This window comes from Thamnophis sirtalis, unplaced genomic scaffold, assembly GCF_051295495.1.
Source record: "Thamnophis sirtalis isolate CommonGarterSnake01/CBP01778 unplaced genomic scaffold, rThaSir2_p1.2 scaffold_4, whole genome shotgun sequence".
NCBI lineage: Eukaryota > Metazoa > Chordata > Lepidosauria > Squamata > Natricidae > Thamnophis > Thamnophis sirtalis.
Window position 1 is genome coordinate 49997092 of NW_028261384.1, and position 27365 is coordinate 50024456.

The window sequence follows — 27365 nt, forward strand, 5'->3', positions numbered from 1 at the left end:
GTTTTCACATAGTGGATTTTTTTAATTTTGAGCCATTGTTGCAGTAAAGTTCTAATTAAATGATTTTGAAAGTATTTGTGCGTTTTATGTTTGTCATTCATTCCATAAGAAATTATGCCACCCTGGCTGCAGGTCATGGCCTTCTAAGATCAGAATTCTTTTATTCTTTAACTCAATCCAATCCTTCATCATTGTCATTGTTACTGCAGTTGCGTATATATAGGCTCCCTGTGTGCTTCCATCCATCCCTACGAAGATCTGCTGACTCTGCCTGCCTGCTGGTAAGTGAGCTGGGTTTTTTCTTTTATTTTTTTAATGTATTTTAAAATAATATTTTATTTATTGTGCATATGATTTTTAAAAATAGTGTTATTCTGTGTTGATTCTTTTTTTAAATTGTCTTAAACTATTTAAAAAAAGATTCTATCCAAAATAAATTGAAACAAGCCATTTTAAAAATTTCTATGCACAATACTTTGAAATGGACTCAGGAGTCATGATTGACACTGAGTGAATTTGCACTTTTAATAATCAGGAAGATACAATGGCATTGAAAAAAGTGACTGATGACCATTTTTCACACTTAGCGACCGTTGCGACCATTTTTCACACTTAGCGACCGTTGCAGCATCCTCATGGTCACGTGATCAAAATTTTGTTTGGCAACAGATTCGTATTTATGCTGGTTTCAGTGTCCTGGGGTGACCTTTTGACAAAAAAAAATTTTTTTTAATCAAGCCCCCCCCCCCCCCCCCCCCCCGGTCAAGGGCGTCCCTCTTTTCCAATCTGAAAATCTGGTCACCTTATGTTAGTTGATAAATGGAAGTAGCATAAATACAAGGGAAACCACACCTGGTGTTTTCATTTTAAGGAAAAATAAAACATTTAAACAGCACCTGGACTTTAAAATACTCAATCAATTCAAAACAATAATATCTATTATGGCAATAAAACTAATCAGAAAAGGAGCTCAAAATGGATGAAAGTTACTATCACAGAAGACATTAAGAACACAACTCTAAACAATTTGAAAAGTGGAGGTGATAGGTGGTTCACAAATGTAATGCATGAATGAATAAATGACAGCAAAAATAACTAATGAAACTAGAGGTAGATTTGGGGTTATGATAGCAATTTGGGGGTGAAAGAGTAGCGCAGTGAAGTTGTTGAGGCTGTGGGCAAATGCTTCTGATTCTGTCATAGTTCATTCGTTCATTCGTTCATTCATTCCATTGGTTTGCTACCTAACTTGCTACAAGGTGAACTTGCTAGAAATATAGCTATTTCCCAAAGTGGTTTTTTCCTGAATTGGTCTGCTTCAAAGAGCTAAATAAATATATCACACCATTATATTTCATGACATACTAATTAGCAAGCTATTTAAGAGATGATAAATAATTGAAAATCATATTTTTGAACATTATATTTTTAAATATTTTCATTAATGAAGTGGATTAAGACATGGAAGGAATGCTTTTCATACATTTTCATGTTGCTGACATACAATATTGGGTGGGATAACAATTTTGGATATTTCGAATATTTGCTAATTGAAAAATAAATATGAACTGAAAGTTGGATGTTACTGCAAAAAAGGTAAATAAAGGCATCAACCAAATGCAAAACACAAAAAGTAACCCTACATTGTTCCACTATAGTAAAGCTTCATTGATTTATGTTATCATTTATGATTCATGGAAAAGCTCTCTGGGTCTCAAGTAGATTAGATTATTGTAATACCTTTTATAGTCCAATTTGTATATGATGCCACATAATAATGTTCATAACAATAGAATAAGAGAATAAGCTCTGTGAAATCTTAGAGATATCCATATTCTCTTACTAGTCTGCCAGAGCCACAAGGACAGCAGAAACTTATAATGCCATTTTAAATTAACTATAGTTCAGAATGTTATTCAAGTCTTAAACTGTAGTTCATCTTAAGGAGAATTAGTGAAGACTGGCCAAATAGTAAACTAAGTCTGTGTAGCTGGCTTTGAAGTTGATCCAAAACTTCCAGATGGTTCAGAATGCGCTCCAAGATTTTAACACAGACTTTCATCTACAAGTATTTTATTTTCATATTGTCATTAGTTGCCAACATAATTTTACTCTCAAATAGAATTAAGTAGCCTTTACTTTGAATAGTCAGTCTATCCTTTAAGTAGTAAAGGATTAGTATAACTTCAAAACACTGCTTGCTGTGTAGGTCTGTCTCAGAGTCATCATCAGAGTTAGAAGTTGTTTATTATTAGCATTAGTATTAACAATTTTGTTATGTTGTTGTAAATCTTAATTATATTATTTTGACTCCATGATACTTGTATTGATTGATTATTATTGACAGTCTAACATTAAATAACCTAGAGCAGTGATAGAAAACTTTTTTGGACTCATATGTCAAAATTTTAGAAAGTGCTTAACTTCACTGCTGGTGTTTCCCCCTCCACCCCCGGTGCCCGAGCCCTGAAAAATCTAGAGTATGTTCTTGGGTGGCTTTACAACCTCCAAAAATGATGGAAAGCGTGGCCTGTTTTCACATGCTTTCTGAGGCACCAAAGCCCCGTGAGAGCCTCCAGACCTCTGGAAGTTTCAAGGGCCCTGCTCTCACTTGGTATCTGGAGCCTTGAAAGAATTACATAAGGATATCTGCACATTTCATTACAATCAATTTTATTGTATTTATTTTGTACAATGACAATAAAGGCTACATGATTTTTAGATGTTCCAGAAGCCATGTGAGAGCATGATCCTTTGACTTAAGCTTTTAAAATTTAAATTTTTATCGTAATATGTAAGAATGGCCAATATTGTAAACTAAAAATCAAATGAGGTTTCTGGAATTTTGAACTTGTAATTGTTGATTGTTGTAAGCAACCCAGAGTTGCTGAGAGTAGCATACACATTTTTTATTAAGGTTGGGTGCCATATGTATAGTTTGGATCGACATTTTTATCCACCCATTCTTCCCAAGGAACTGGGGTAAGCAGTTGTTGTTTGATGATATTAAAGATGTCATATGATGTAAGCTGCTTTTTGCAATTAATTAATGTGATTTTCCTCAATGCCAATAAGGATCAAGTGAGGTTCCATTAGTTTTGGGATTGCACCAAAGGCACCTATTACTATTGTACTACTATGCTTTCATTTGCCACAGTTTTACTTCCGTTTGTAGATCTTTGGATTTTGTTATTTTTTCCAGTTCGCTCTTCCATTCCACTATCTGCAATTACTACAATCTTCAGTTATTCAGTCTTTTCTGACTTTATTTCAATAATAATTAAGTCTGTAGCAATAAAGTCCCAGAGCACTATTGTTTCTTCATTTTATATTAGTTTGTCTGTTTTGTGGTCCCAATACTTATTGCTTGCAGGCAAATGGTAGTTCTTGTAGATATTCCATTCCAACATTGTTGCTACAGTACTTTGTCATGCCATGTTTGTAGTCAGTTTATGCGATCTTCTTGCAGCAGCTTACTAGGCTGTCTGTTGTTTCTTCGGCTTTCTTATCTGATGGCAGTGTTCTAGGTCTTAATTTCTAGTAATTTTTGAAGTTTTTATCCCCTCCAAATTTGTAAAGCTAGTGGAGATCTGTAAAGGAATTACATATTCTTCTTTTCCTTTTTAAATCGAATATGCCAAATGATGCAGAAATAGTTTAAAAATATGTAAAATTCATTGACTGGGAGTACTTAATCTTAGGTTTGTACTTGTTCTGCCACTATCTAATACAGATAGTCCTCAACCTACGACCCATTGAGCCCAAAAATTATGTTGCTAAGTGAGAAATTTGTTAAGTGAGTTTTGCTGAGTTTTATGACTTTTCTAGCCACGGTTGCAGTTGGTTAATTAGTAACACAATTGTTAAGTGATTCTGTCTTCTTTGTTCATAAGGTTGTAAAAGGTGATCATGTTACTCCCAGACACTGCATCCATCATACATATGGATCAGTTACCAAGTATGTGGTATGGGGGAAGCTGCAATGGTGAGAAGTTTGAAAAATGGTCATAATTCACTTTTTCAATGCCGTTATAACTTTGAACGGTCACTAAGAAAATTGATTTAAGTTGAAAATACATGTAGTTCTAAATACTTTTGGTTTTCTGATGTAATGTATAGATTATGATTCACCGATTCATTTAATAACAGCGTTTAGAGTTTAGAGTTTTATTTAGCTTGTATGCCGCCCTATTCCCGGAAGACTCAGGGCGGCTAACAATAAGAAGGGAAGGGGGGTACAAAAATAAAAACAACAATTAAAAATTCAGCAACAGTCAAAACATAGGATGGGGCTGGATAATTCAACAGCCAGCCTGCCGGAACAGCCAGGTCTTAGTTGCTTTGCGGAAGGCCGGAAGGGTAGTAAGGGTCCGGATCTCAACGGGGAGATCGTTCCATAGGGCCGGAGCAGCTACAGAGAAGGCCCTCCCCCGGGGGGTCGCCAGCCGACATTGGCTGGCAGATGGAATCCGGAGGAGGCCTAGTCTGTGGGATCTAATAGGTCTTTGGGAGGTGACTGGCAGGAGGCGGTCTCTCAGGTAACCAGGTCCGATACCATGAGCAATTACTCAAGTTTGGTTATCTTAAAATGACCAGTAACAGATTATGTGATATATGTTACTCCATTTCTACTCCATTCCTAGATGTAGAAAATTACTTTATGAATCTAATCAAGGAATTTATTTGGAAACAGGATAACTTCTTCATTAAAGTTTAAGGGAAAATACATCTTGGGTATAAGGCCAGGGGCATGGACTATGTTCTTATGCTGCTGTATAAATACAACTTTAGCAGAAATCATGTCAAGGAGTATTTTAGGTCAGCATTTTTGGAGAGCAACATTTGTGACAATTGGCTATGTCAGAGAAGATATAAAATAATCTTGTATAACATATCTCTTCTATAAGTATGCAGAATGTTCACTTTCTTGTATATTCAACAATAGGTAACATTGCTGAATATGGTTGTAATGCAGTATAAATGAAGAATAAATTGTGGGATTGATAATATTTCATGTATTATCTACACTCCAGAGATCTAGGTGAATATTCAACATCAATTGTCAATCATTATAGAGGGTGAAACAGAGCAATTCACTTATATGCAGAGGATTTCCTATTTTTTTCTCTGAGTTGGGAAACCTTTTCTATCAACTTTACTGTTTGTTTAGGAATTGGAGCTATTAGGCTGTTGATTTGTTTCCTTTTGGATTAACTGCCAGTTTTATGTTTATCTAATTATTATTTTTAATCACTGGGTTGTAATAAACTGTGTATTTAATTAAGTAGTAAGCCTTTCTGTTTGTCTGATTATGTAAAAAAATATGATTCACATATTGAAATAAACATCTGTCAGAATAGTGAATTTTTCTGAATATATTAGGAAAAACAAACCTTGGAATTTTTGAATCATATAAAAATGGATAAAGTTACAATAAATAATAAAAGAAAAAACTTTAAAATTGAAGTATACTACTTATAAAAATGGTTAACATCATTTGTGTGTGTGTGTGTGTGTGTACTTGTATGTTTGTATAGCTTTTCTATAACTCACTGTCTGCCAGTTTCTGGTCTGAATTGACACATTTAAACAAAGCATATGGTTGACTAATTAGCATGATAAAGTCCATTCATGTATTGCAGTTATTGCAGTGAAAAAATAATATTTAATGTATCTTATTTAAAGAAGTCATTTTGAATACTTTTAAATTTAATAGTTAATATTAAATTTAATATTAATAGTTAATATAAATTTAATACCACTTAATATTAATTTATATATTTTCTTATAGAATATTATTTTTATATAAGAAGCTAATTGCATTGTTACTTAAATGTTATTGTATTTTTCCCAGTACTTTTAAAAAGCAGCCAATTAATACTCTTTATTTATTCATGGTAATCGAGAAAGTAATATCAAGATATAAGAAATTGTTTTTGGAAATTAAAATCCTATACAAATGTTTTCTTCTTTGTGATAAATAGTATTCAGTTTTGTTCTTTACATACTATGTTCTGCAACATATAGAAAAATCAGGTTATGTGTTATGCTAGTTGAGAGAATGTGTTTGTATGCTTATTTTCCCATGGAGTATGAATTACACTTACAGACGCTAGAGCAGTTTTCGACTTTCTCAGCCACGTCAATACTGGCTGGGGAATTCTGGAAATGAAGTGCACATATTTCAAAGTTGCCAAGAATGAGAAACACTCAGAGTAGTAAGATATTACTAACTGTCTGAACACTAGGCCTTATTGGGTGTATTTTATGTGGCATGAAGCATTGGTGGAATTTACTTACCTTCCCTACTGATTCACAAATTTCAGTGTGTGCGAACCTCAGAGTCATACTGTAGAAGGCTGCGGTATGGGGTTAAACATATGACTATACCTCCGCAAGTATTGCATTGACAAACATAACACTTTTGTTCATTGGAAACATGCATGTTCACACAAAATGGTCCAAAACATTTCAAATGACACAAATTATTTCATTATAGTCAGTTTGGTAGCTATGTTATTTTTTTGAAGTAAATGAGCTTGCCTTTAATGATCAAAGTTGTATTATCAAAGTGAATCGTTGTTTCAGGCCTAATTTTTAGAATAACCAGTATCCAAGTTCTGTCTAGGCATAGTATGTACTATTCTATTCACTTCAGTATTTAAAATTGTTTAAAAGAATGTAAAATTACCTTTAACATTTTAAAGTAGCATAACAGAGAAAAAAACGAAGCAATAGACAAATTGTAATAATATTTAATGTTGGTTCTGCTATGTTCCATTTTATGACAAAATAATACAAAACAATTAAAATTATCTAGAAAAGCTGTTTTTGATATGAACTTTAAAAAGCAATTATCTAACCCCTCTTCCTTTCCCCCCCTTTCCAATCCACTTTCATAACTGAGCATAAAACCCTAGGCCACTCTATCCCTTAGGCATTACGGGAAGTCCCATCTGGGATGTGAAACTTTGCACTGCATAGAGAAAGAAAAAGCAAAGTTAATATAAGATAGATTTGAACACCTACAACTATCTTTGTTTTGTAAGAATGTTTTCTTTCTGTTGGAACATGAGAAAGATGTTATGTCTTTTTGTCTCATTTTCTTTCTAAACAAAGGTGAATATTCTAGGATAAATGTATAAACTTCCCAATGCCTGTGTTATGTGTCCTTGATATCAATATTTATGTATTTCAGCACCTGGTTACTGAGCCTGACTTTTCATGAAATTACAAACACAGTTAAGAGATTCAAAAAAATGTTTCTCAACCATATCATTGTCCTCATGATTCAGGAAGGCGTATACAGCAGTGACGGCTGGTGAGGTTCACGGCCGGTGAGGCAAGAGGGCAAAAGCCGCCCTATGTCTGCCAGCACCAGCTGCCCGCGTCGGGGCTTTGGGGGCGGCTTTGGCAGGGGATGGGGAAAGAAAGGGAAACCCGGGGCTAGGCAGTCCGCTCATACATGAGCGCCCCCAGCCACATACTTCCCCCTGCTGCTGCGATGCTCCACCACCTCGCCCCCCTGCCTCATTCTACCCCACCACTGTGACCAACAGGCCAGGCGTTTTGCATTTATGGTGGATGCCTGGCCTGTTGGACACAGCAGCAAGAACGTCCCTGCCGCTGCCATGTGCCGATGTCTCGCCCCCTGCCTCCTCCGATCCCACCGCTGTGTCAAACAGGCCAGGCGTCTCATTTTTATGGCAGACATAAATGCGAGACACCTGGCCTGTCGGACACAGCGGAGGGGACAAGGCGGCAGCCGGCAAAGAAAGGGGAGAGGAGGAGCAGGAAAGGGAGACAGGGGGGCTCCCAGTGGGTGGGGAGAGGGCTGCCTCTCTCTTCTCAAACAAATTCTCTCTCAAATTGAGAGAGAGTTTGTTTGAGTGAAGAAAGAAACACACGCAAACGCACACACACACACAAATTACTCACAATAAAAAATTACAAATTAAATTACAATAATTTTGAATTACCCTCCTCCCTCTGTCTGATCCACATATCTTTTCCAGCTGTGGATTTCAACTCTCCTTTTGTCCGCCCGCCATGATGAAAATGTAAAAAATTAAATAAAAAAGCAACTTAGGCACGATTTGCTGCTCCCAGATCAGAGGCGGGAGAATCATGTGCCTCTTTGCATAAGGAATTTTTCGCCTTTTAACCCTTGCTTAACTCTGAGCAAGGGTTAAAAGGTGAAAAATTCCTTATGCAAAGGAGGCCCATAGTCCTCTCGCATCCCCCTGCAGTTAGCACTGTGAATCTGGAGTCTGGCAGCAACTACCTTAGCCTTTTTAATTATTTTAATTATTCTTTTCTTTTCCTCATGACACTGGTGAGGCCCCGCCTCCCCCGACTGCACGTCCCTGGTATACAGAAATAAAGCTTTGGGGTCATAAGGATTCATTTGTAGTCTAAAACTGTCAAATTACTCTAGATGGGAGAACATTTTTGATCTTGGTCTATGTGTCCTGATTGTGGCTGGTTAATTAAAAGTTCAATTTAGGCACACAATATCTTTCCAGAATAAAATCTATCAAACCAAATATTTAGCTGTAAATGATGGTATGGTAATTTATAAAAAATGATGCTGAATTATTTCAGCTCTTAGATTTTTCAAGTCTGTAGGGATTGACATGAACAGTGAAAATGTGTATGGAATGCAAAACTTAAACATTTATTTTTAACTTCTGAAACATTTTTTTGGAGAGCCCTTGGCAAACAAATCTACTGTATTTTTTGGAGTATAAGACATACTGGAGTGTAAGACGCACCAAAATTTTGAAGAGAGAAATTTTTTAAAAAGTTTTTACAGTCTGCAGACCTCCCAAAAATGGCCTGTTTTTCACAAAAATGGCACCATTTTTTGTCAAAAAAAAAAGGGCATGCATAGCCTTTAGGAAACTTGTACAGTGCTCCTGGGAGCTGGGGGGGGGGGCAAAAATGGCCCATTTTTCTTTTTGCCCTCCCCAGCCCCCAGAAGCATTCTGGAAGCCTCCTAAAGGCTATGCACGGCCATTTTTGCAAAGAGGGCGAGGTTTCGAGAGGCCAAAAGTGCTGCATTCAGTGTATAAGATGCATCAGATTTTCAACCTCTTTTTTTGAGGGAAAAGGGTGCGTTTTATACTCTGAAAAATACGGTCTTTAGCAGAATTGAGGTGATCAGAAAGAGAGCTTCATATCTTCCCAATTTAGTTAGCATTTACTTTAGATATTACTTCATATCTTCCCAATTTAGTTAGCATTTACTTTACTTTAGTAAGGGAGGACACTTATAAATAAATTAGCCAAGTCACATTAGATGGAAGGCCATCTTACTTATTCATAAACAGATATTTGTGTGTTCGTTTAATGTCCTACTTGTTAATTTCAATAACTAGCTGTTTGTTTATGATGTGGCAGGAAAATTCATATTAAAATGAGGAAGGCATCAGGTTTAATGAGCATCCTCTGACCTCTTGGAGACACTTGCATTTCTGTTCTTTCATTCTCCTCTTCATTTTGCCTCTTCTTGAACACATTTTCGGCATCTGGCCAATCAATCATAGCAGCATTGCTGGATATCTCCATTAAGCCCTGAGTTGTTTCCTTATTATTGATGTAAATGTTTCAGTATCAGAAAGCCCCCATGATTTCCAAAGAACAAATAATAGTAGCCTATACCTCCACCTGGGGCACCCATTGCTTAATCATGAAATGCAGTGGTCTTTCCTCCCTACAGGATGAAACTTTGAAGTTGTTGTTGCTCTACTAATAAGCCTAAAGGAAAAATTCAAAATGTTAAGAGCTATGTAATGCTTAATGTATTAAAGGATATTATTGAACTTAATAATCTTTTCCTTTCTAGAGAAGAAGTAATTGTTAACATTGGTTAACAAAGAAGGCAAAAATCAGAGAATAATTTTGTTTGCTTCCTTCTATAGGATTTGTACAGAGTATCATTTTTGAAATATGACTATAATTTCCACTGATAGAAGATAAGAGCAAGGGTTATGCCACGGATATGAAATAAATTTTATTAATTTAATTGTTTGGTTTTTCCAATTAGCAAAATACTTGTTTAGCCTAAGAATGGGCAAAAGATTATGTAGCTTGAAATTCAGTGCTAATTGTCTAACTTTAGAATCAATTGAGAGGTGTGGTGGCCTAGAGATGGAGCTCTTGCCTCACAATCAGGAGGCTATAAGTTCAATCCTAGGTAGTAGAAGATATTTCTCCCTCTGGTTGCAATGAGTAATTGTCTGCTGCAATTATATAGGGGCCAGGAAGCACATCCAGCCAGTAAACACTTGATCTCCATTCAGTTATCCGACTCCAACCTGATGCCAGGGATTACCAGGTCATTAAAAGAAAAAAGAAAAAAAATCTAACTTTAGAATCAATGCATCTATCACAACTCAGTTATCTATTCAATTTCACATCCTCCTAATGATTGTGTCTCAGATCTTTAAACCTTTGTAATGTCTTCTTATAGGGAAAGTACATGCAAATATGAGTGTATTCATAAAACAGGCATACTAAAGGATAGTATAATGTATGCAAAAAAAGTATGTAAAATATATCTGAACCCATATATCTTATTTTCCTTTTACCTACAAAATATGAATTGGGCTTTATTATGGGGGAAGGTTTATTGTTTTGGGGTTGCCAGGCAGCTACTCTCTTGTGAGCGGGTTCCCAAAGAGCCAGGCACAGCCTCATGGGCGAATGGCTGTGTTGTGCTGTTGCAGCAGCATAACACAACAGCCACAAAGCGACCACGCTCATGAGCAGGCACCCGGCAAACCCCCTTTGCAACTGGGCACAGCGCCATTCACTGACCTATGGGTATCGCCAAGCTGCATGAGCACCTGTTCGCCGCCACCTGCTTCCCGCGAATTGGCCCCTTCCAAATGCCAGTGAATGGCGCTCTGCATGGCTGGAAAGGGGGGTTGCAAGAGCGGCTTTTCCACTCTCGCTCACCTGCCTCCCAGCCTCATGATGCATGGTCCAGGTGTCAGGTACTGCTTCATTTAATAATCAGGAAAGAAACCACTCAACTCCATTTGTTTGAAATTAAGTGTACTTTTACTAATTCAAATGAATAGTAGCAAAACAAAGCTGAGTCTGGTTAATTGGGCGCAAAAGCAATGAATATCATGTATAGGTCAAGCCCCTCCCCTTGGCATCCCAGTCCATAGTCCAATTATAATTCACCCAACTGTCAGGTGGGAGATATCTTCAAAAAACATCATCAGGGTGGAATGCTGGACAGTTAACCTTGGCGGGAAACTCCCTTCCTCCACATGCGCAATGAGATGGTCAGGACAGCGTCTAGAATATTCCTCCAGCACATAATGATTCCCCTCCCAAATACCATGCCCCCCCTCCCCGTTTCAATGACAGCCGAAGCAGCAGCAAGGCAGAGGCTGACATCCGGCGCTCCTCCAGAAAAGGGCGGTCAAACCTGCAGAAACGAAAAGAACACAAACAAACAGTTAGACAACAAGACACAGAAGAGAGATATGGGAAGGGAAAAAAAGAAATAAAATCAGCAGACCATCCAAGAATCAGGGCTTGTCAGGATAGGCAGAGTAGAACTTGTGGAGCAGACAAGGAGCTTGAACATGGGACTTGTCAACCCATTCAACATGAGATGGGGGAAAATGCTTCCAAGCCACCAGGTATCGGATACAGTTCCTTCGCTTATGAGAGTCCAAAATCTCAGGGACCTCAAAATGCTGCTCACTCTCTATCAAAAGTGGGGTGGGTGGAGGCGGAAGAGGAGCCCTCAACGAAGAAGGAAGTTCAGGTTTCAGGAGATTAACATGAAAAACAGGATAAACTCGGCTGAGGTGCTTAGGTAACTGGAGACCGACGGAGACAGGGTTGATGATCTTGACAATTGGAAATGGGCCAACATATTTGGGGCCCAACTTCTTCGACTTCTGAGTCGTTTGAAGAAACTTAGTGGATAAGTAAATCTGATCACCAACTTTATATGCATGGGGTTTAGTCCGTTTTCTATCAGCATGTTTCTTATGAGCGCGGTGTGCAGCATCTAGAACGCGGAGTGTCAAAGGCCATACTTCCCGAAGGGGATCACTCCACTTGGATAGTGAAGACACTTGCGGCTGCTCGCAAGGAATCTCTGGAATGGGCACAAAATCCTGCCCGTATACCACACGAAAAGGGGGTAAAGCCAGTGCTGCTGTACACGGAATTGTTGTAAGCCACTTCAGCATGAGGCAACAATTCCACCCAATCATCTTGCTGGTAGTTGATGAAACAACGTAGATATTGTTCCAGCACAGAATTAGTCCTCTCACAGGCCCCATTAGTCTGAGGATGGTGGGAGGAGCTTAACCCCTGGGTGGAGCCAATGCGTTTTAGGAATTCTTTCCAGAATTGGGAGGTGAACTGAACACCCCTATCCGAAATGATGCGGTCGGGCACCCCATATAAGCGATATATATGCGAGATGAACATCCTAGCGAGAGATTTAATGGAAGGGATCCTGGAGCAAGGAATGAAATGAACTTGCTTGGAGAATAAGTCAGGCCCATATATTTGCATATAATTCCAGACCTGAATAATAAACAGCCCCAGGCCGCTGGGCTCTCCATCATACTTTACACTTAAGGGTGGGACCTTAGCCATCTGGCGTTGCCTGGGCCCCCCTGCTCTCATAATGTCTCTAGCCACAGGGGAGAGGTTGATGCTGGGTTTTCTTGCGCACAACCCCCTTCGCCCCCTCCAGTATCCCTTAAGCTAAGCAATGGGTACCTTTTCTGTAGTTCCTTTGCTGGGTCCCTTTCCACAGCACTCTTTTGAGCCCGGCGTTCGCTACATGCCTCTTCGAGGAGCCTCATGGCTTGGGACATTTTGTAGTCTTCCTCCTTAGAGCCACGCCAGTCAGCAACTGGTTTTTTGGGTCTCCTTCTCATGACTCCAGTTAGTAATTCCTCAGGTTCCTCTTTCTGTCCCACTCCCCAAGTCCACCTGGGTCAAACAGCAGGTTCCTCCACTCTCAGGTCAGCCAGCATTTCTGTTAAAGATGCTGCTGCCGTTGCACCCATTTCTTCTTCCTGGTCACTTTCATGTAAAAACATTTTTCTTTTCCTTCTGTGAGGGCACCCCCCTCGGAAGGTGTTCGCTCTGGGTTGGGTGCGAGGTGAGACTCAGCTTATTTTCAGGTGCTGCTTCATTTAATAATCCGGAAATAAACCACTCAACTCCATTTGTTTGAAATTAAGTGTACTTTTACTAATTACAAACGAATAGTAGCAAAACAAAGCTGAGTCTGGTTAATTGGGCGCGAAAGCAATGATTATCATGTATAGGTCAATCCCCTCCCCTTGGCTTCCCTGTCCATAGACCAATTATAATTCACCCAACTGTCAGGTGGGAGATATCTTCAAAAAACATCATCAGGGTGGAATGCTGGACAGTTAACCTTGGCGGGAAACTCCCTTCCTCCACATGCCCAATGAGATGGTCAGGACAGCGTCTAGAATATTCCTCCAGCACATAATGATTCCCCTCCCAAATACCATGCCCCCCCCTCCCCGTTTCAATGGCAGCCAAAGCAGCAGCAAGGCAGAGGCTGACACCAGGTCTCATTACAGAGCCAGGGCACCTCCGCTGCCACCGCCATCCCAGCCTGGCTTTTTCCGCGGCTTCCAACCCAAGACTTTCAGCATTGGCCACTCTTGACGCACGCTCTATGGTTGTGGGCCAGCTTCCTGCAGAGCATACAAGCATAGAACATGCACCCAGAGTGGCCACTGCCGAAAGACTCACATTGGAAGCCATGGAAAAAGCCAGGCTGGGGTGGTGGTGGTGGCGGAGGTGCCCTGGCTCTGTAATGAGAGCTGGGCCATGCATCAGGAGATGGGTGAGCAAGAGTGGAACAGCCGCTCATGCAACCCCCCTCTCCAGCTGTGCAGAGCGCCATTCACTGGAATTTGAAAGGCGCCAAGCCACAAGAGTTGGGCGGTGGCAAACAGGTGCTCATGCAGCTTGGCGATACCCATATGTCAGTGAATGGTGCTGTGCCTGGTTGGAAAGGGGGTTTGTTGGGTGGCTGCTCGTGAACATGGTCACTTAATGGCTGCTGTGTTGCGCTGCTGTGACAATGCAACACAGCCATTCGCCCATGAGGCTGTGCCAGCTCTTTGGGAGCCTGCTCGCAAGTCAGCCGCCACCTGGCAACCCCCCTCTTCAGCTGAGCACTGCACTGCTCACCAACGTAGCAATATCCTGAAGACGCCAAGCAACACCTTTGCCTCTCCCCCAGGTTCCTGTGGCTTGGCACCAGTGACATGTGGTGAGGTTTATGGCTGGTGAGGCAACAATTTTTTTAGACTTGTTGACTTCAACTCCCAGAATTCCACAGCCAGGCATGCACAATTCCGATTTAACGTGACAGCATTTGTTTTTCTCCTTTGCTAAATAAGTTTCCTTCTTTTTCTTTTTCTTCTCCCTTCCCCTCCTTCCTCCCTCTCTCCCCCCTCTCTCAAACACACACACACAAAGTTGCACCAGGATTCAGACAATTTAGGCTTTCCTCCTCAGCCCATGTTAGCAATACCACTAGCAGCATTTTGGCTCACAGGTGTAAGTAGAAGTGGAAATTCATTCCACTGAAAACATTGTTTTTGCTTATGATTGGATAATTAAAATTTCAGAAGACCCAAAGGCATAGTATTAGAGTGTTACATAGTGCATAAACTAAAGAACTGTCTCAAGAGCTTTCCCCCCCTTTTTCAAACACACACACACACAGTTGCACCAGGAGGATGAAGTTTGAATTCCCCCTCCCTCTGACCCACAAGTACCTTTTCCAGCTGTTTCAGAGAGGATTTCAACTCAGCTCTTGCCTGCCATCATGAAAAGAAAAAAAATGTAAAAGGAAAAAGGCAAGAGCTGAGGTCAGGCTGGGCTAGTTGCTGCCAGAGTCACAGTGGATGACTCTCCTTAACTGTTTAAAAAAAGCCTCTAAAAAGCACCCTCTAAAGGAGGAGGCAGGAGAACGACGTGCCTCACCTACATCAGGAATTTTTTGGCTTTTAACCCTTGCTTAACTCTGCTCGAGTGATCATAAAAAGTCAGACTAGATGAGGCACGTCGTTCTCCTGCTGCCTCCTGTAGAGGGTACTTTTTAGAGACTTTTTTAAACAGTTAAGCACTAAGCAGAGTCATCCATGGTGACTCTGGCAGCAACTAGCTCAGCCTGACCTCAGCTCTTGCCTTTTTCCTTTTACATTTTTTTTCTTTTCATGATGACAGTGGTGAGGCTCTGCCTCCCCTGACTGCACATCCCTGCTTGGCACCTTCGGGATACTGCTAGATTGGTGAGCTGTGCTCTGCCTGGCCGGAGGTGGGCCAGCGGCGCTCTGCCTGACTGGAGTAACTCTCGGGAGGCACTATAGTGTAGAGATTAAAGTATGGGAATAGGAACATGGAGATTTATTTCCTAAATAGGTTCAAACTGCTTGCTGAATTTAGGATTCTATTTATAAATTTATTTGTTTGTTTGTTTGTCTGTCTGTTTGTTTGTTTATTTATTTATTTATTAAAAACTTATTGCCATTAATTGAAATTTTAACAACATTTCCTGGGGTTTTGATACAAGACATGTTTTAACTATGTTGGCAAACAAGTGCTATTTTGGTAAAGTATATTCTGTACATTAGTTTGAATGTGAAGTATGGTTTGGATTTTTATGATTCTTTAGGGAATACAACTTAGATTTAATCCATATCACCATAGAAATAAGTTGTGAGCCAAGTGTTGGAGTTTAAGAAAAGTCAGTAGTGCTATATATTTTTAATAGTTGGCTATGCCTCTTTTATTGATCCATTGTTATTCATAGAATGATAAACTCCAAATTTGTGGTACATAATTCAGAAACATACTCATAATTTTTAAAGTTGATCTTCATAATGATATATTAATAAATCCATGGCTATTAAACCAAAATAGTAATAAAAAGTAAAGTAATAATATAATAAGGGAATAGAACCATATCATGTGCATTGATTTTATATGTTGTTTTTGTGCTGCTTATTTCTTATTAACCTTTAATAAGCTGTCATATTCCACATATACTGTCATTAGATTTGTGTTTTCTTGCTTAGAATTGGATTGTAACTTGAGAGTCCTTCTGCACTCCTCAGTAACCAAGAAACTCTCATAGTTCCTTCTTACATACCAATTATAATGCTTCCTACATTGGGAGGCCATAGTCATAGTCATTCATGCCTTAATCATCCATCTGTTGAAATTTTATAATGTGCTAATATTGAACAGTATTCAGAAAGTGTAGCCGGTAGAATGTAACAACTTTTGTAGTTATAGGCATGCCTTAATACATCCATGTAACAACTATACTTTGAAAGCTATACTAGCTTTCAACCAATTTCATTGTATTTAAGTACAATGACAATAAAGATTATACTTATACTAGCTACCAGTTGCTTTCTGGATACACTTATGAGCCTTTATGGTTCAGAGTCCAGACATTTAGCAGAGTTGAAGAGGGTTGTTACTGCCTTTCCAGACAGTAATATCTGTCTGCCTGATAAGATTAATTCAGTGCCCTTGCTCTCAGTACACTTGCCCCCTTTTCTCAGGAACTGCCATCTGGAAGCGTGTCATTTCAGTTATAGATCCATTTATCTAATATAGCTTGTGCATGGAGAATAGAATGGAATAGAGTTTTAGGAAGTTTTGGGATAGTACGTACGTAATTATAAATAAATCATAATAGATACGGTAATTAATTTAAATAATTTATAAGGACATCCATCTTCCAAAAGTTATACTGCATGGGGTAACATATTAAAAGCAGCAAGAGGTTGACAAAAACATCCAAAGCCATAAACAAAAACATTGAACAAACAAAGCTTCCCAACCTCAAAGTCTAAGTGCTGAGAGTGGGGGTGGTTATTTTCATATGTAGGAATGTTTATTTCAATTCAGCCATTTTTATAAGCAAAATGTCTTCAAGCTGTCTAATAAATTGTTTGTTTGTTTGTTGGCGTTATAGCTTACCTTTTATTCAGAAACTGAGGGAGGGATACAAATACTTCATCTCCCTATTTTCCCTCCACAATCTCAATCTTGCATGAACGTTTGTGAGATATTTTGAGATATAAGTAATTCATTCTATTTGTGATAACTCCAGCAGAAGGGGAAAAAATGCAATTAGTTTGAAAAAGGGACTTAATTTTCCAATTGCTGTTTATCTCTGGGTGCTGGTTACCTCAGAACTGAAGGCTTCAGAGGGAGGAGCTGGTTTGACCCTGAGGGTATCTTTCTTATTCCAAAAATGAATACATGATAAAGACAGATATGGATGGAATGGATGAATACCTAGATTGCTAAATAGATAGTCAGATGGAATTTGTCACTGTTTTCTGGGATATAGTTTGTGATAAATTATAATTTATTTTGACTACTGTTAGAATTTATTGAAAAATACATTTATTTAGAGTTTTACTTTTTTCTTTGAAACATAAGCATATATTTGTTTTATATTTCCTATTACTACAGTGTGTTATTTATACTGTATAGAATGCTCAGTAATATTGGTTTGTTGCTCTTTATGAAGTTAAATGCAACATAATAGAGTGCATTTATGAAGCTGTTTTATCTGAAAGAGCAGGGATAAAAGGGAACGATTCTAAAACATGCTAAAAGTAATGAGATTCAAACGCTAGCAATGATAAACCAGAAATTAAATCAATTCTACTTTATAATTCAGAAGCTCAACCATTACTCTCATTCCCATTAACTTCAGTGGTAGTGATGATTTATAACTACTAAAAATAACAGGAGCAAAGGATTAGTATTGTTTTACAGTTTTGTTATTTCTCTAAAAAGCTATAAAATTGAACTCAACAAATTGATTTCAGACTTTGTCATGTTAGAGGACTGATAAAGCCTGGAATATCTTTCTCCTATAGATGTAGCTGCTCAGCTAAGTAGACAAGTCAATTTTGGCAACTGAGATGGTTCTTCCCTTTGGCACTTCAGAATAAGCAATTTGGATTGCTTAGCAATTTCAAGAGGAGGCACTACTTGGAGTTAACAAATGCCTTTTACAATGCTGAAAAGAAATCTTCTGAATAATCTAAACTTCCATTTACAGGAAGAATATTTTGAGAAACTGTGTATACATTCCACATCTTTATTTGTCTATGGCTCATTTATCGCATAAATGTACTCTAAATTGAATCTTACTCCTTCTCTCATAGCATTTCAGTCCTTGTTTAAAAGCTACTTCTTTATCACAGTGCTAATCCTTATATGTTTATTTAAAAATCTCTTTAGTACTGATTTAAGTACTGTTATAAATAGATTTTAATTCAACCGAAATAGGGTTCATTGAACCATTCTGACTCCTGCTTTGTGTTGTATGGTGATTTGCTGTATGTGGTAATTGTACATAGGGTGACTTTGGGGAGTCATTTTCATTCACAGAACAGTTGGTATGGAGCAAAATAGAATAAAAAATGCTATGACAGGTTATCTTGAAGTTTTCTTTAAAAATAGTATATCTATCTCTATTTGATATATATATCATATATAAATAAATGATACGACTGGTGCCTTATTATATGGAAAATGTTGCCATCAATCTTGTAAGAGGCTGAAGTGTACCCTGTTCTTAAGAAGCTTTCCTATCATCCACAAGTGCTAAATAAACCCCTGATCTCAAACTTTCCTTTTACATACACACAGGCACAGGCACAGGCACAGGCACACTGTCTTGAGAGATCAATCACTGTTTTGGAGATGGATATCATTAGTGTGCTGAAGATGCCCAATATAAATGTCCACACTGGATCTTACTGAAAATTCTGTTGAAGTTTGATGTCTGGAGGTTGTGTGGGTCTGGAGGAGACAAAAATAACTAAAGTAGACCCTGAGCAAGATGGAGCTATTGTTTCCATGTTGTAGCTCCCACTGTGATCTAGTGCTGTTTTAATGGAGGATGTTACCACAGAATCAAATCTGTAACTTGAAGACATTTTGTATATATGGTTTCTGTCTGAGCAATAGGTAGAGGCCATGATACAGGGCCCATCTCCAGCTTCAGTGTGTACCTAGAGAAAAAAGACCTTGCTGGTGTGGCTCATGCTTTTATTACAACCTGTCTGGAACATTCTAATATGCTTAGGGCAGTCTTTAAAAACCATTTAGAAAGTGTAAATGATCTAGAATACAGAGACTCATGAATAGCTTTCTGGGTGCAATTTAAAGTGCTGTTTTTCACCTCTATGGCTTGGCTCCAGGTTAACTTCAAGACAGCATTCCCCAGGTAGAATTGCCTGACCTAAGTAGTATTTTGGGGAGAAAATGAGCTCTTGATGCCGGACTCCTTGACCAGGGTTACAAGGAAAACTTGGGTTCTTCATCTTAAAAGCGGAAAAGCGGAACCTCTTCTTGAGGAATTTCTCATGCTGCTCTCCTCCCTCCTCTCTAGCGCATACCTTTTACATGCTGTGGTCCTTTCCATCACATCAGTGTGGAGGAGGAAGGGGTGCCCAAAAGATTCATGTGGAAAGTCACCCTGAGGCTCCCTTTCACTTTCAAGTCAATTCGGTGGCGGGGCTTCCTGCAGAAACCGATGACAATTTAATCCAGTGGTAGTCAACCTGGTCCCTACCGCCCACTAGTGGGTATTCTAGCTTTCATGGTGGGCGCTAGGGGTTTGCTGTAACTCTGCTTTATAAATTTTATAAAGTAAAGTTACTTCCCTACTTTATAAATCACCATTACTGTGGAACCAGTGGGCAGTTAGAAAATTTTACTACTAACAGAGATACAAAAGTGGGCGGTAGGTATAAAAAGGTTGACTACCCCTGATTTAGCCAGTGAATTGGGAAGAGCATTCCTGGGCTTTTCTCCTTCATGCCACTGCTCATAGCCCTTGGGAGAGGCCAGGAAGCCCCTGGAAGTTTTGGGAGAAAGAAGGTGAATGCTGTATTTCCGCTCTGAGTTTTTTTTTTGGAAGGGGGAGACAGTGGTGGGTTTCCATTTTTTTTAATCACCAGTTTGCTTGTGTGCATGCTCGTGCATGCATGTGATGCTTCTGCGCATGCACAGAAATATCCAGGCTGGTGGGCAGAGCCTCCAACCACCACTACTAGCAGTTCCCCTGATCTGGGAGCAACCCATTTCTGGAGGGGGGAGAGGTGGTGAAATAATGACTTTTCTTTCCCCACTATCTCTCTATGTGCCTAGCTTGGCTATTGTGTTATTCAATAGGATTGTGCGGAGGAGTCTCAGTTATTGGTTAGCCGAAATATCTTTTCAATTAAAAGTTGTTTGTATCATTGAAAGCTCTATTATTGTGTTTTTCTTTTAAGGAAAAAGATGCTAATGTACGAGGTTTTTATTTCTAAACTAAAATCTCAGTGTTCAGGTTAAATTGCTGTGTTGACACTTTGAGATAAATAAGTGGGCTTTTGGTTGCAGTTTGGGCATTCGGTCTCTAAAAGGTTTGCCATTACTGCTGTATAGGTTGCATTCTGAACTTTTAATGTCACAGTTTTTGCCCTTGGTGAAATCTACTTCTATGTCTTAATCATGTTAGGTGACTGAATGAAATTGAAATCACAATAAAATAAACAAATATATGTCTTTATGTGTAAAATATTATTTTTCCCCTTTTGTTTTTAGGTATGGAAAAATTGTATCTACAAAAGCAATCCTAGACAAAAACACAAATCAGTGCAAAGGTAAGTGAAAAAGTCCTTCTCGAAAATTCCACATCAGTTTGATTGATTGGTTTGTTCATTGCCAAAGTTCAGGCTCTGAGAGTGCAATCAACATAATATACAGTAGAAAGCATGTTTAATAATGCCAGTTCTTGGAGCTGTAATTCCAGTAATATTGCTCATTAATTTTTTTCATTAACAAACAAAATGAAAATCACAAATCAGAACAACTATCAAATTGCTTTGCCAACCAAGTAAATTACCTTCTAATTACACAGTGTCATCTGATTTGAACAATATGACTGGTAATACAAATTGATTTACTACATATAAATACAAAACTCTTTGAGGGAAATGCCTTGTTCCATATTTTATATGTAGATGTCTTTTGTTCCAGTCTTTAGAGAAGAAAAGTTTAAATTTGGAGCTGTGGGAACTCCAAAATTGTCACACTATATTGTGAAAATATAACATTATATTTTTTACTCCGCATTTATTATTAGACAAATATTCCATTTTTTATCTTCAGAATAATACTGCAATAGTAGGACATCAGTTGTGCTTATTTAACTTCTTACAAACTTTTAAAAATACCCATATAGAAAAGATCTCGGTAGTTTATTCAGAGTTGTACTTGTTTTCTATAAGGTGATCTCTGCTGGTGTGTGTGTGTATGTGTGTGTGTGTGTGTGTAAGTGAGTGTGTGTGCAGCTGATGTCCAATATTAATCTTTCTGAAACAGACTTTGCTTACCTGATGTCTTCCTGATCACCTTCGGTCTACTTCATCTTCAAATAGCTTGGCTAGAGATTGTTGGAATTGTTATCCAGCATTTAGAAGATACCAAGTTGAAAAAATTCATCTAACTAGATTGAAAAAATATGTTTTAAAAGAAGGTGACAATTTTACAATCTTATTTTGAGAGCAACAGCTGAGAAAAGTTGCATCTATAATGTTTTAGATAAATAGTAACAGACTTACTTAGTAACAGAACACATTTCAAGTAAGGTGAAAATGACAAAAATATTCATATTCTGCTCTTCTATCACATATTTCTGAATGAAATATTTATACTGCCCTTTTGTTGCTGTGTTACAGTGCTTATTCTTTTAAACAAACTGTGATTAAAAATGTTAGTTGACAATGTTATAGTTTTAAGATCAAATCTTAGAATGCTATATAGGTAATCCTTGACTTACCATTATTTGTTTATTGATAGTTCAAAGTTATAAAGACCTTGGGAAAAGTGATTTATGATTCATCCGCAAAGTTCTGACTGTGCACAATCTTGTAGTTTTGTGATTTTGTGATCACAATTTGGGCACTTGGCAACTGACTCACAGTTGACTTACAACTCTTGCAGTATTTTACCATAATGTGATCACAACTGTAGTTAGCTTCTGACAAGCAAAGTCAATTGGGAAAGCTGGATTTGCTTAACATCCATGTGATTAAGCTACTGACCACATGGTTCACTTATCAACTATGATAATTCACTTAATGACCATAGTAAATATGGCTTTAAAATTGGGCTTAAGCATGTGATAACTCATGTACTGAATGCATTGCTTAGCGACCAAAATTCCAATCCAAACTGTGGGCATTAGCTGAGGACTACCTGTATTTATGGATGACTATGTTTTTTGACCTACAGCAATATAGGAGAAAAGGTTTCCAGCTTCTGAATTATGGTATTCCCAAGATATTATAGGATATATAATATCCTATAATCCTTTTCAGCTTAAAATGGATCTGAATTTACTCTCTTTCTGATTTAAATCATGTTTATGTCGAACTGTTCTTAATGAACTCAACAAGAAAATACTAGCTTAGGTCTAATGACAATTAATTTTTGCTGAAATATCATTTAGAAAGGTTTCTTTTTAAATGACTACACAATATGCCCTTATATGTGTAGACTAATTTTAAATTTTTAGGATATGTATGTGGGTAAAATGAAGGACGATGCCATAAGTGAAATATTTGAAAGAATATATAGATGGCATGCTGAACTCTGTCCTATCTTTCCTCTATAGCTCCATTCCCTTTCTAATGTCTTTAACTGGATGCCAATTAAATGCACAGATCATTGAAGGGTAGACAGATACAGAGAAAGTATTAAGTAAGAGATGTAACCAATTGAATTTGCAAAGACCTTTTTCTTTACATTTTAGAATTAATGGTGTGAACCCCCCATCTGAATATGTAATCTGCCAACATGTTGCTATGCAGAATACTACTGTCTATCTATCTATCTATATTTTCAGTTGCTTAAGGTCTTCACGTTGACCTATTACTTTTTATAAAGTTAATATGCAAAGATTTTTTTTAAGCAAACAAGATTTGATAGCATTGTCATTTCTGGTTTGCCTTCATATTTCATCTCATTTGGGTGCCTACTTTCATTCTTTTCCCACTGGAAATCCTAAATACTAAATTACTTCAATAATCATGATGATCATGTAATTCTCTAGTGAGGCTGTGATCTGCTTTTATACCATTAGTTGGCATAATGTTATCTGATGATTTGCAAGCCAAAGAGCAAATAGCCAGATTGCATATACAAATATACAATTTCCTGACATTTCCTAAAAATGTCAGCCATCAATGTTATTGCATTCTCACTAAAGTAATATTCACTTTGCATTTTATTGTAATTAGCATAGTATCTAAAAGACCATCTACTTTTATAGTAACCCTGCTTAACCCTATAGGACTTCATCAGAAGGGTTTTGGCAGATGCATTTAGGTTTGGCTAAAACCTATCCTTAGTGTTCACATATTCTCTGTTGAGATCTATCCCCTAGGTAACTTACATTTAAAGCAGAACTTAAAAACTGTGCCACTTATTCACTCTTTTGGTATGTTGTAAGTTTTGCTTTTGTTTCTATAGTTTTTAACATTAATACTCTTGTCAGGCTTAGGCATTTTTAAAAAAAGTTTATTTATACCTGCAATCCTAGATTGCAATTAAAACAATGAATAGGAGCATTTATTCATGGGACTGCTTTATACATCTGTGATATTTGGTAACCATGCTTTTTTAAAATTGTTTTAATTAAAAAGCTATCTTGGGAATCTTCTGTAAGACTGAAAAGTCTGCTTCTACAATTCAAAAGAATGTAATTATGATTATTTTTCTCCAGTTTCTCAGCTGTTTTGTTTCTCACATCCTTGCTAAACATATCAATAGCAGCCAGTAAGAATAAGATTGAAATATTTGTATTTTATTGGTTGTCAAGCAGGACTAGAATAAAGACCATAAAAATGATTAACAACGGAACATAAAAAAAGAAACTGAAGACTTGATTGTGGATGCTCAATAGCATGCTCTTTGAGCAATCAAAGTATTAGTTTAAAAAAGTTTTTTTAAGTTTTAAAAATCCTCAAATGTTCCCATGTTTATATTGTTCAAAGAAGCAGAAGTAACAGTAGACCATATATGTAGCATTGGAAGATTATCCAAAAAGTAGTGAAAAAGATGCACTGAAGCTAGTATACCAGGAAGGCTTACTGACTACTTGAAAGATTAAACTGGCCTACAAGAAAGACCAAGTGAAGAACAGAATAGAGGCACAGGAAGACAAAACATTACATGGCTAGTACATTAAAAATTAGCTGGGAAAACAGATAATAACAAGCCCTGGTAATGACTAAGAGAAGGAAAGTCAAAGAAAGAGATCGGGGGGGGGGGGGGCTAACTCTGGTTGCTCAAGGCCAATCCTTAAGAACAAATTCATACAAAGCCAGAATTGAGAAGACAGTAACAGACAGCAAATGCCACCTATGCAAAGAATTTGGAAAAAAACAACCAGTGGACCACCTGAACAGCTACTGCAAGAAGATTACACAGACTGGCAACAAACAACGGCATGACAAAGTAGCAACAATAGTGCATTGGAAGATCTGCAAGCAATATCATTTGCCTGAAAGCAAGTACTGGTGGGACCATAAAATAGACAAAGTCATAGAAAATGAACAATCTGAATTGCTCTGGGACTTTAGAATTCAAACAGACAGGCACCTTCTACATAATACCCAGATTTAACAACTGTCAATAAGAAAAAACAAAAAAGTGGATAGTGTACATTGCAGTACCTGGAGATAGCAGAATAGAAGAGAAAGAACTGGAGAAGATAGCAAAACTACAAAGACCTGTTAAAAAAAGTAGAAGCAAAGGTAGTACCAATAGAAATAGGTGCCTTGGGTGCAATCCCTAAAACACCATTGGCTTAAATTTAAACACCGTTGGCATTTACAAATTAGCCATCAGACAATTGCAAAAGGTGGCTTTACTTATACTTACAGATATCTTGTGATGATATCTGTAGCACCATGAAACATCCAGATCTGCCTATCTCAAGCCTTTTGAAAGGACTCGATAGGTAAACAAAAATGTCAAATCCAATCTGAACATCTGTCTGATTGTGCAAAAAACCATAGTAATAAATATACAGATCTGTCTCCAGATCTTTGGAAATGACTTGATAGGTAGCCAAAATGCCAAATCCAGTCTGAACATCTGGCTGACTGTTGAGTCTGCTGCCTTTCTATGAATATGAAAATATTAATTTCTTCACCTGAGTGTATCTCTGGAAGTAATCCTAAAAAAAATTCAGTGAATTTCAAAAAAATCTGCCTTGGAATATTGCCTTAAAATTGGTTTCTGTTGAGAAATGTTTGTGCGAAAGATATAAAATATATCAGTTGTGAACTGAGAATACAGTACATATTTAACTAAGCAGTGCAACTCTTTTCTAAAGTTCACTTTTGCCAGTGTAAATGTGAAATTTGATACATAAGATAAATAAAAGTAGAGATTTCTATTATATAATGAGGCCATGTCAGGAATAACATTTCAGTATATAACATATATTACTGTGGAATTTTGGTGCTCTCTGAGGTTGATGGTTGTCTGTCAAATGTTTCATTATCAAACTATGTAACATCATCAGTGTTAGCTTCTATTGATAGAGACATAACCTTTCTTATTTGGGGATCTAAAATAGCAATGCTGTCAAGCATAGTCCCATGCAGGAAGATGTAGGAATATAACTATTTTTAAACATACATCTTTATTTTAGAAACAATTGTGAATTGAAATACCATGAAAGATTTTTATTTGTTTAAGAGAGTCCATTAGGGGATGCCTCTTGATGATACTTCTCAGATGATATTCTCTTTCTGGGGTGACATGCATATTAATTGACACATAATTGCAGCAATCAAGCATTCTATAATAAAACTACATTAGCAAAACAGGAGCTTTTATGGCAGATAAAAGCAACAGACCCAATTACAGTTGTAGAAAGCAAAAAGATATAAAGTCTGTTCAGATCTTGAAACTTGGAAAAATGCTCAATTTGATGTAACATCTAAGTTGGGCAGTCATTTTAATTTGTAATTGATTTTCCCTTCTACTAAAATGAAAAATTTGTTACACAGAGTGTTTTTCTTAAATGTATAGCATATTCTAGACCATGGTTTTATTACGATATGTATGTGCTTGGATATGTAATCATTCTTCTTATAGGCTTGCCTTTAATATAGTGAAGTGTTTAGACCAGAAAGAATGAGTAATGGAGATTTCACTATACGGTTTCCATACCTCATAGCAATGGAATACAAGATTGTTCATTTGCCAGATATATGAGCCCATTTCTTAGAGGATGATTTACTGCCATCTGTGCCTTGCTTTACAAACTCTTCATAATGGCATGCATGCCAGTTTTATTTCTTGGTTTAATCGGCAACTGCCCTGTATTTCTCTTTAGAAGCCAAAATAATTTGATATGGGAAATTAAAGATTTTACATAATATCCATTACAATCTGTGCTTCACATTCAAATCACCAGTTGTGAATAGCAATATTTGTGCAACCCAAATGGAATAATTCACATGGAAAAAGAAAAGCATCATTAGGATCAGGGGGAATATTAAAATATGAAGTAGTTCAAACCATTTTGGATTGTGAGGTTAGGAAACAATTTAACAGTTTGTGCGACTCCACAAAGCCAGTGTGTTAAGAAAACTCACTGTGGACAACTCACCATCGCCAACTCACCACGGTCAATTCATTGTGGGATAACTCACCACAGGACAAGAGTTACACTAATATAGAAGAAATGGTGGAATAGAATTATAAAGAAAGGATGACAAAGGAGGGACAAAATGAAATGTGAATGACAAAAATTAAAAAAAATATTTTTAATTATTTTAAATGATTACATTGAATTATTGACTTGTCCTGTGGTGAGTTGATCATGATGAGTTGTGCCATTCTAAAGCCAGTTTGTGAGGACTACAAAATTGCACAATCAATTGTTGGAAAAAGGCAAGGTAGACCTTATCAAGAGAAAGAACTCCATCTTCAACATGTGTTAGAGGTACTACTGATTTCTCTCCCCCCCCCATGTTTTCTTTTTATATTTTATATATAGGGTAGTAGAATTTAAATAGTATTATATTTTTAAAATGTTATCAATATAATCCTAGGATATAATCCTGTTTTCTATGTCTACAAAAGGAAATAAAGAGAAAGGCAAAGCTGAATTTACAGATCCCTAAATTTTTAGCAATGTGATGTTATTTGGAAGTGTCACCGGCAAAATAGAAAATCATATTGTGGTTTAGACAATATGAGACTTATATATG

The 27365-nt window shown here is 37.5% G+C and overlaps 1 protein-coding gene across 2 annotated transcripts in view; it reads left to right on the forward strand.

The window, feature by feature from the left end:
• RBMS3 (RNA binding motif single stranded interacting protein 3) overlaps positions 1-27365 on the forward strand; it is a 463288-nt gene that overhangs the window by 149083 nt on the left and 286840 nt on the right. For both annotated transcript variants that reach the window (XM_087712894.1, XM_087712895.1), the window contains exon 3: positions 20674-20732. In XM_087712894.1, the coding sequence (XP_087569020.1) occupies positions 20674-20732 (59 nt within the window). The remainder of the gene's footprint in view (positions 1-20673; positions 20733-27365) is intronic.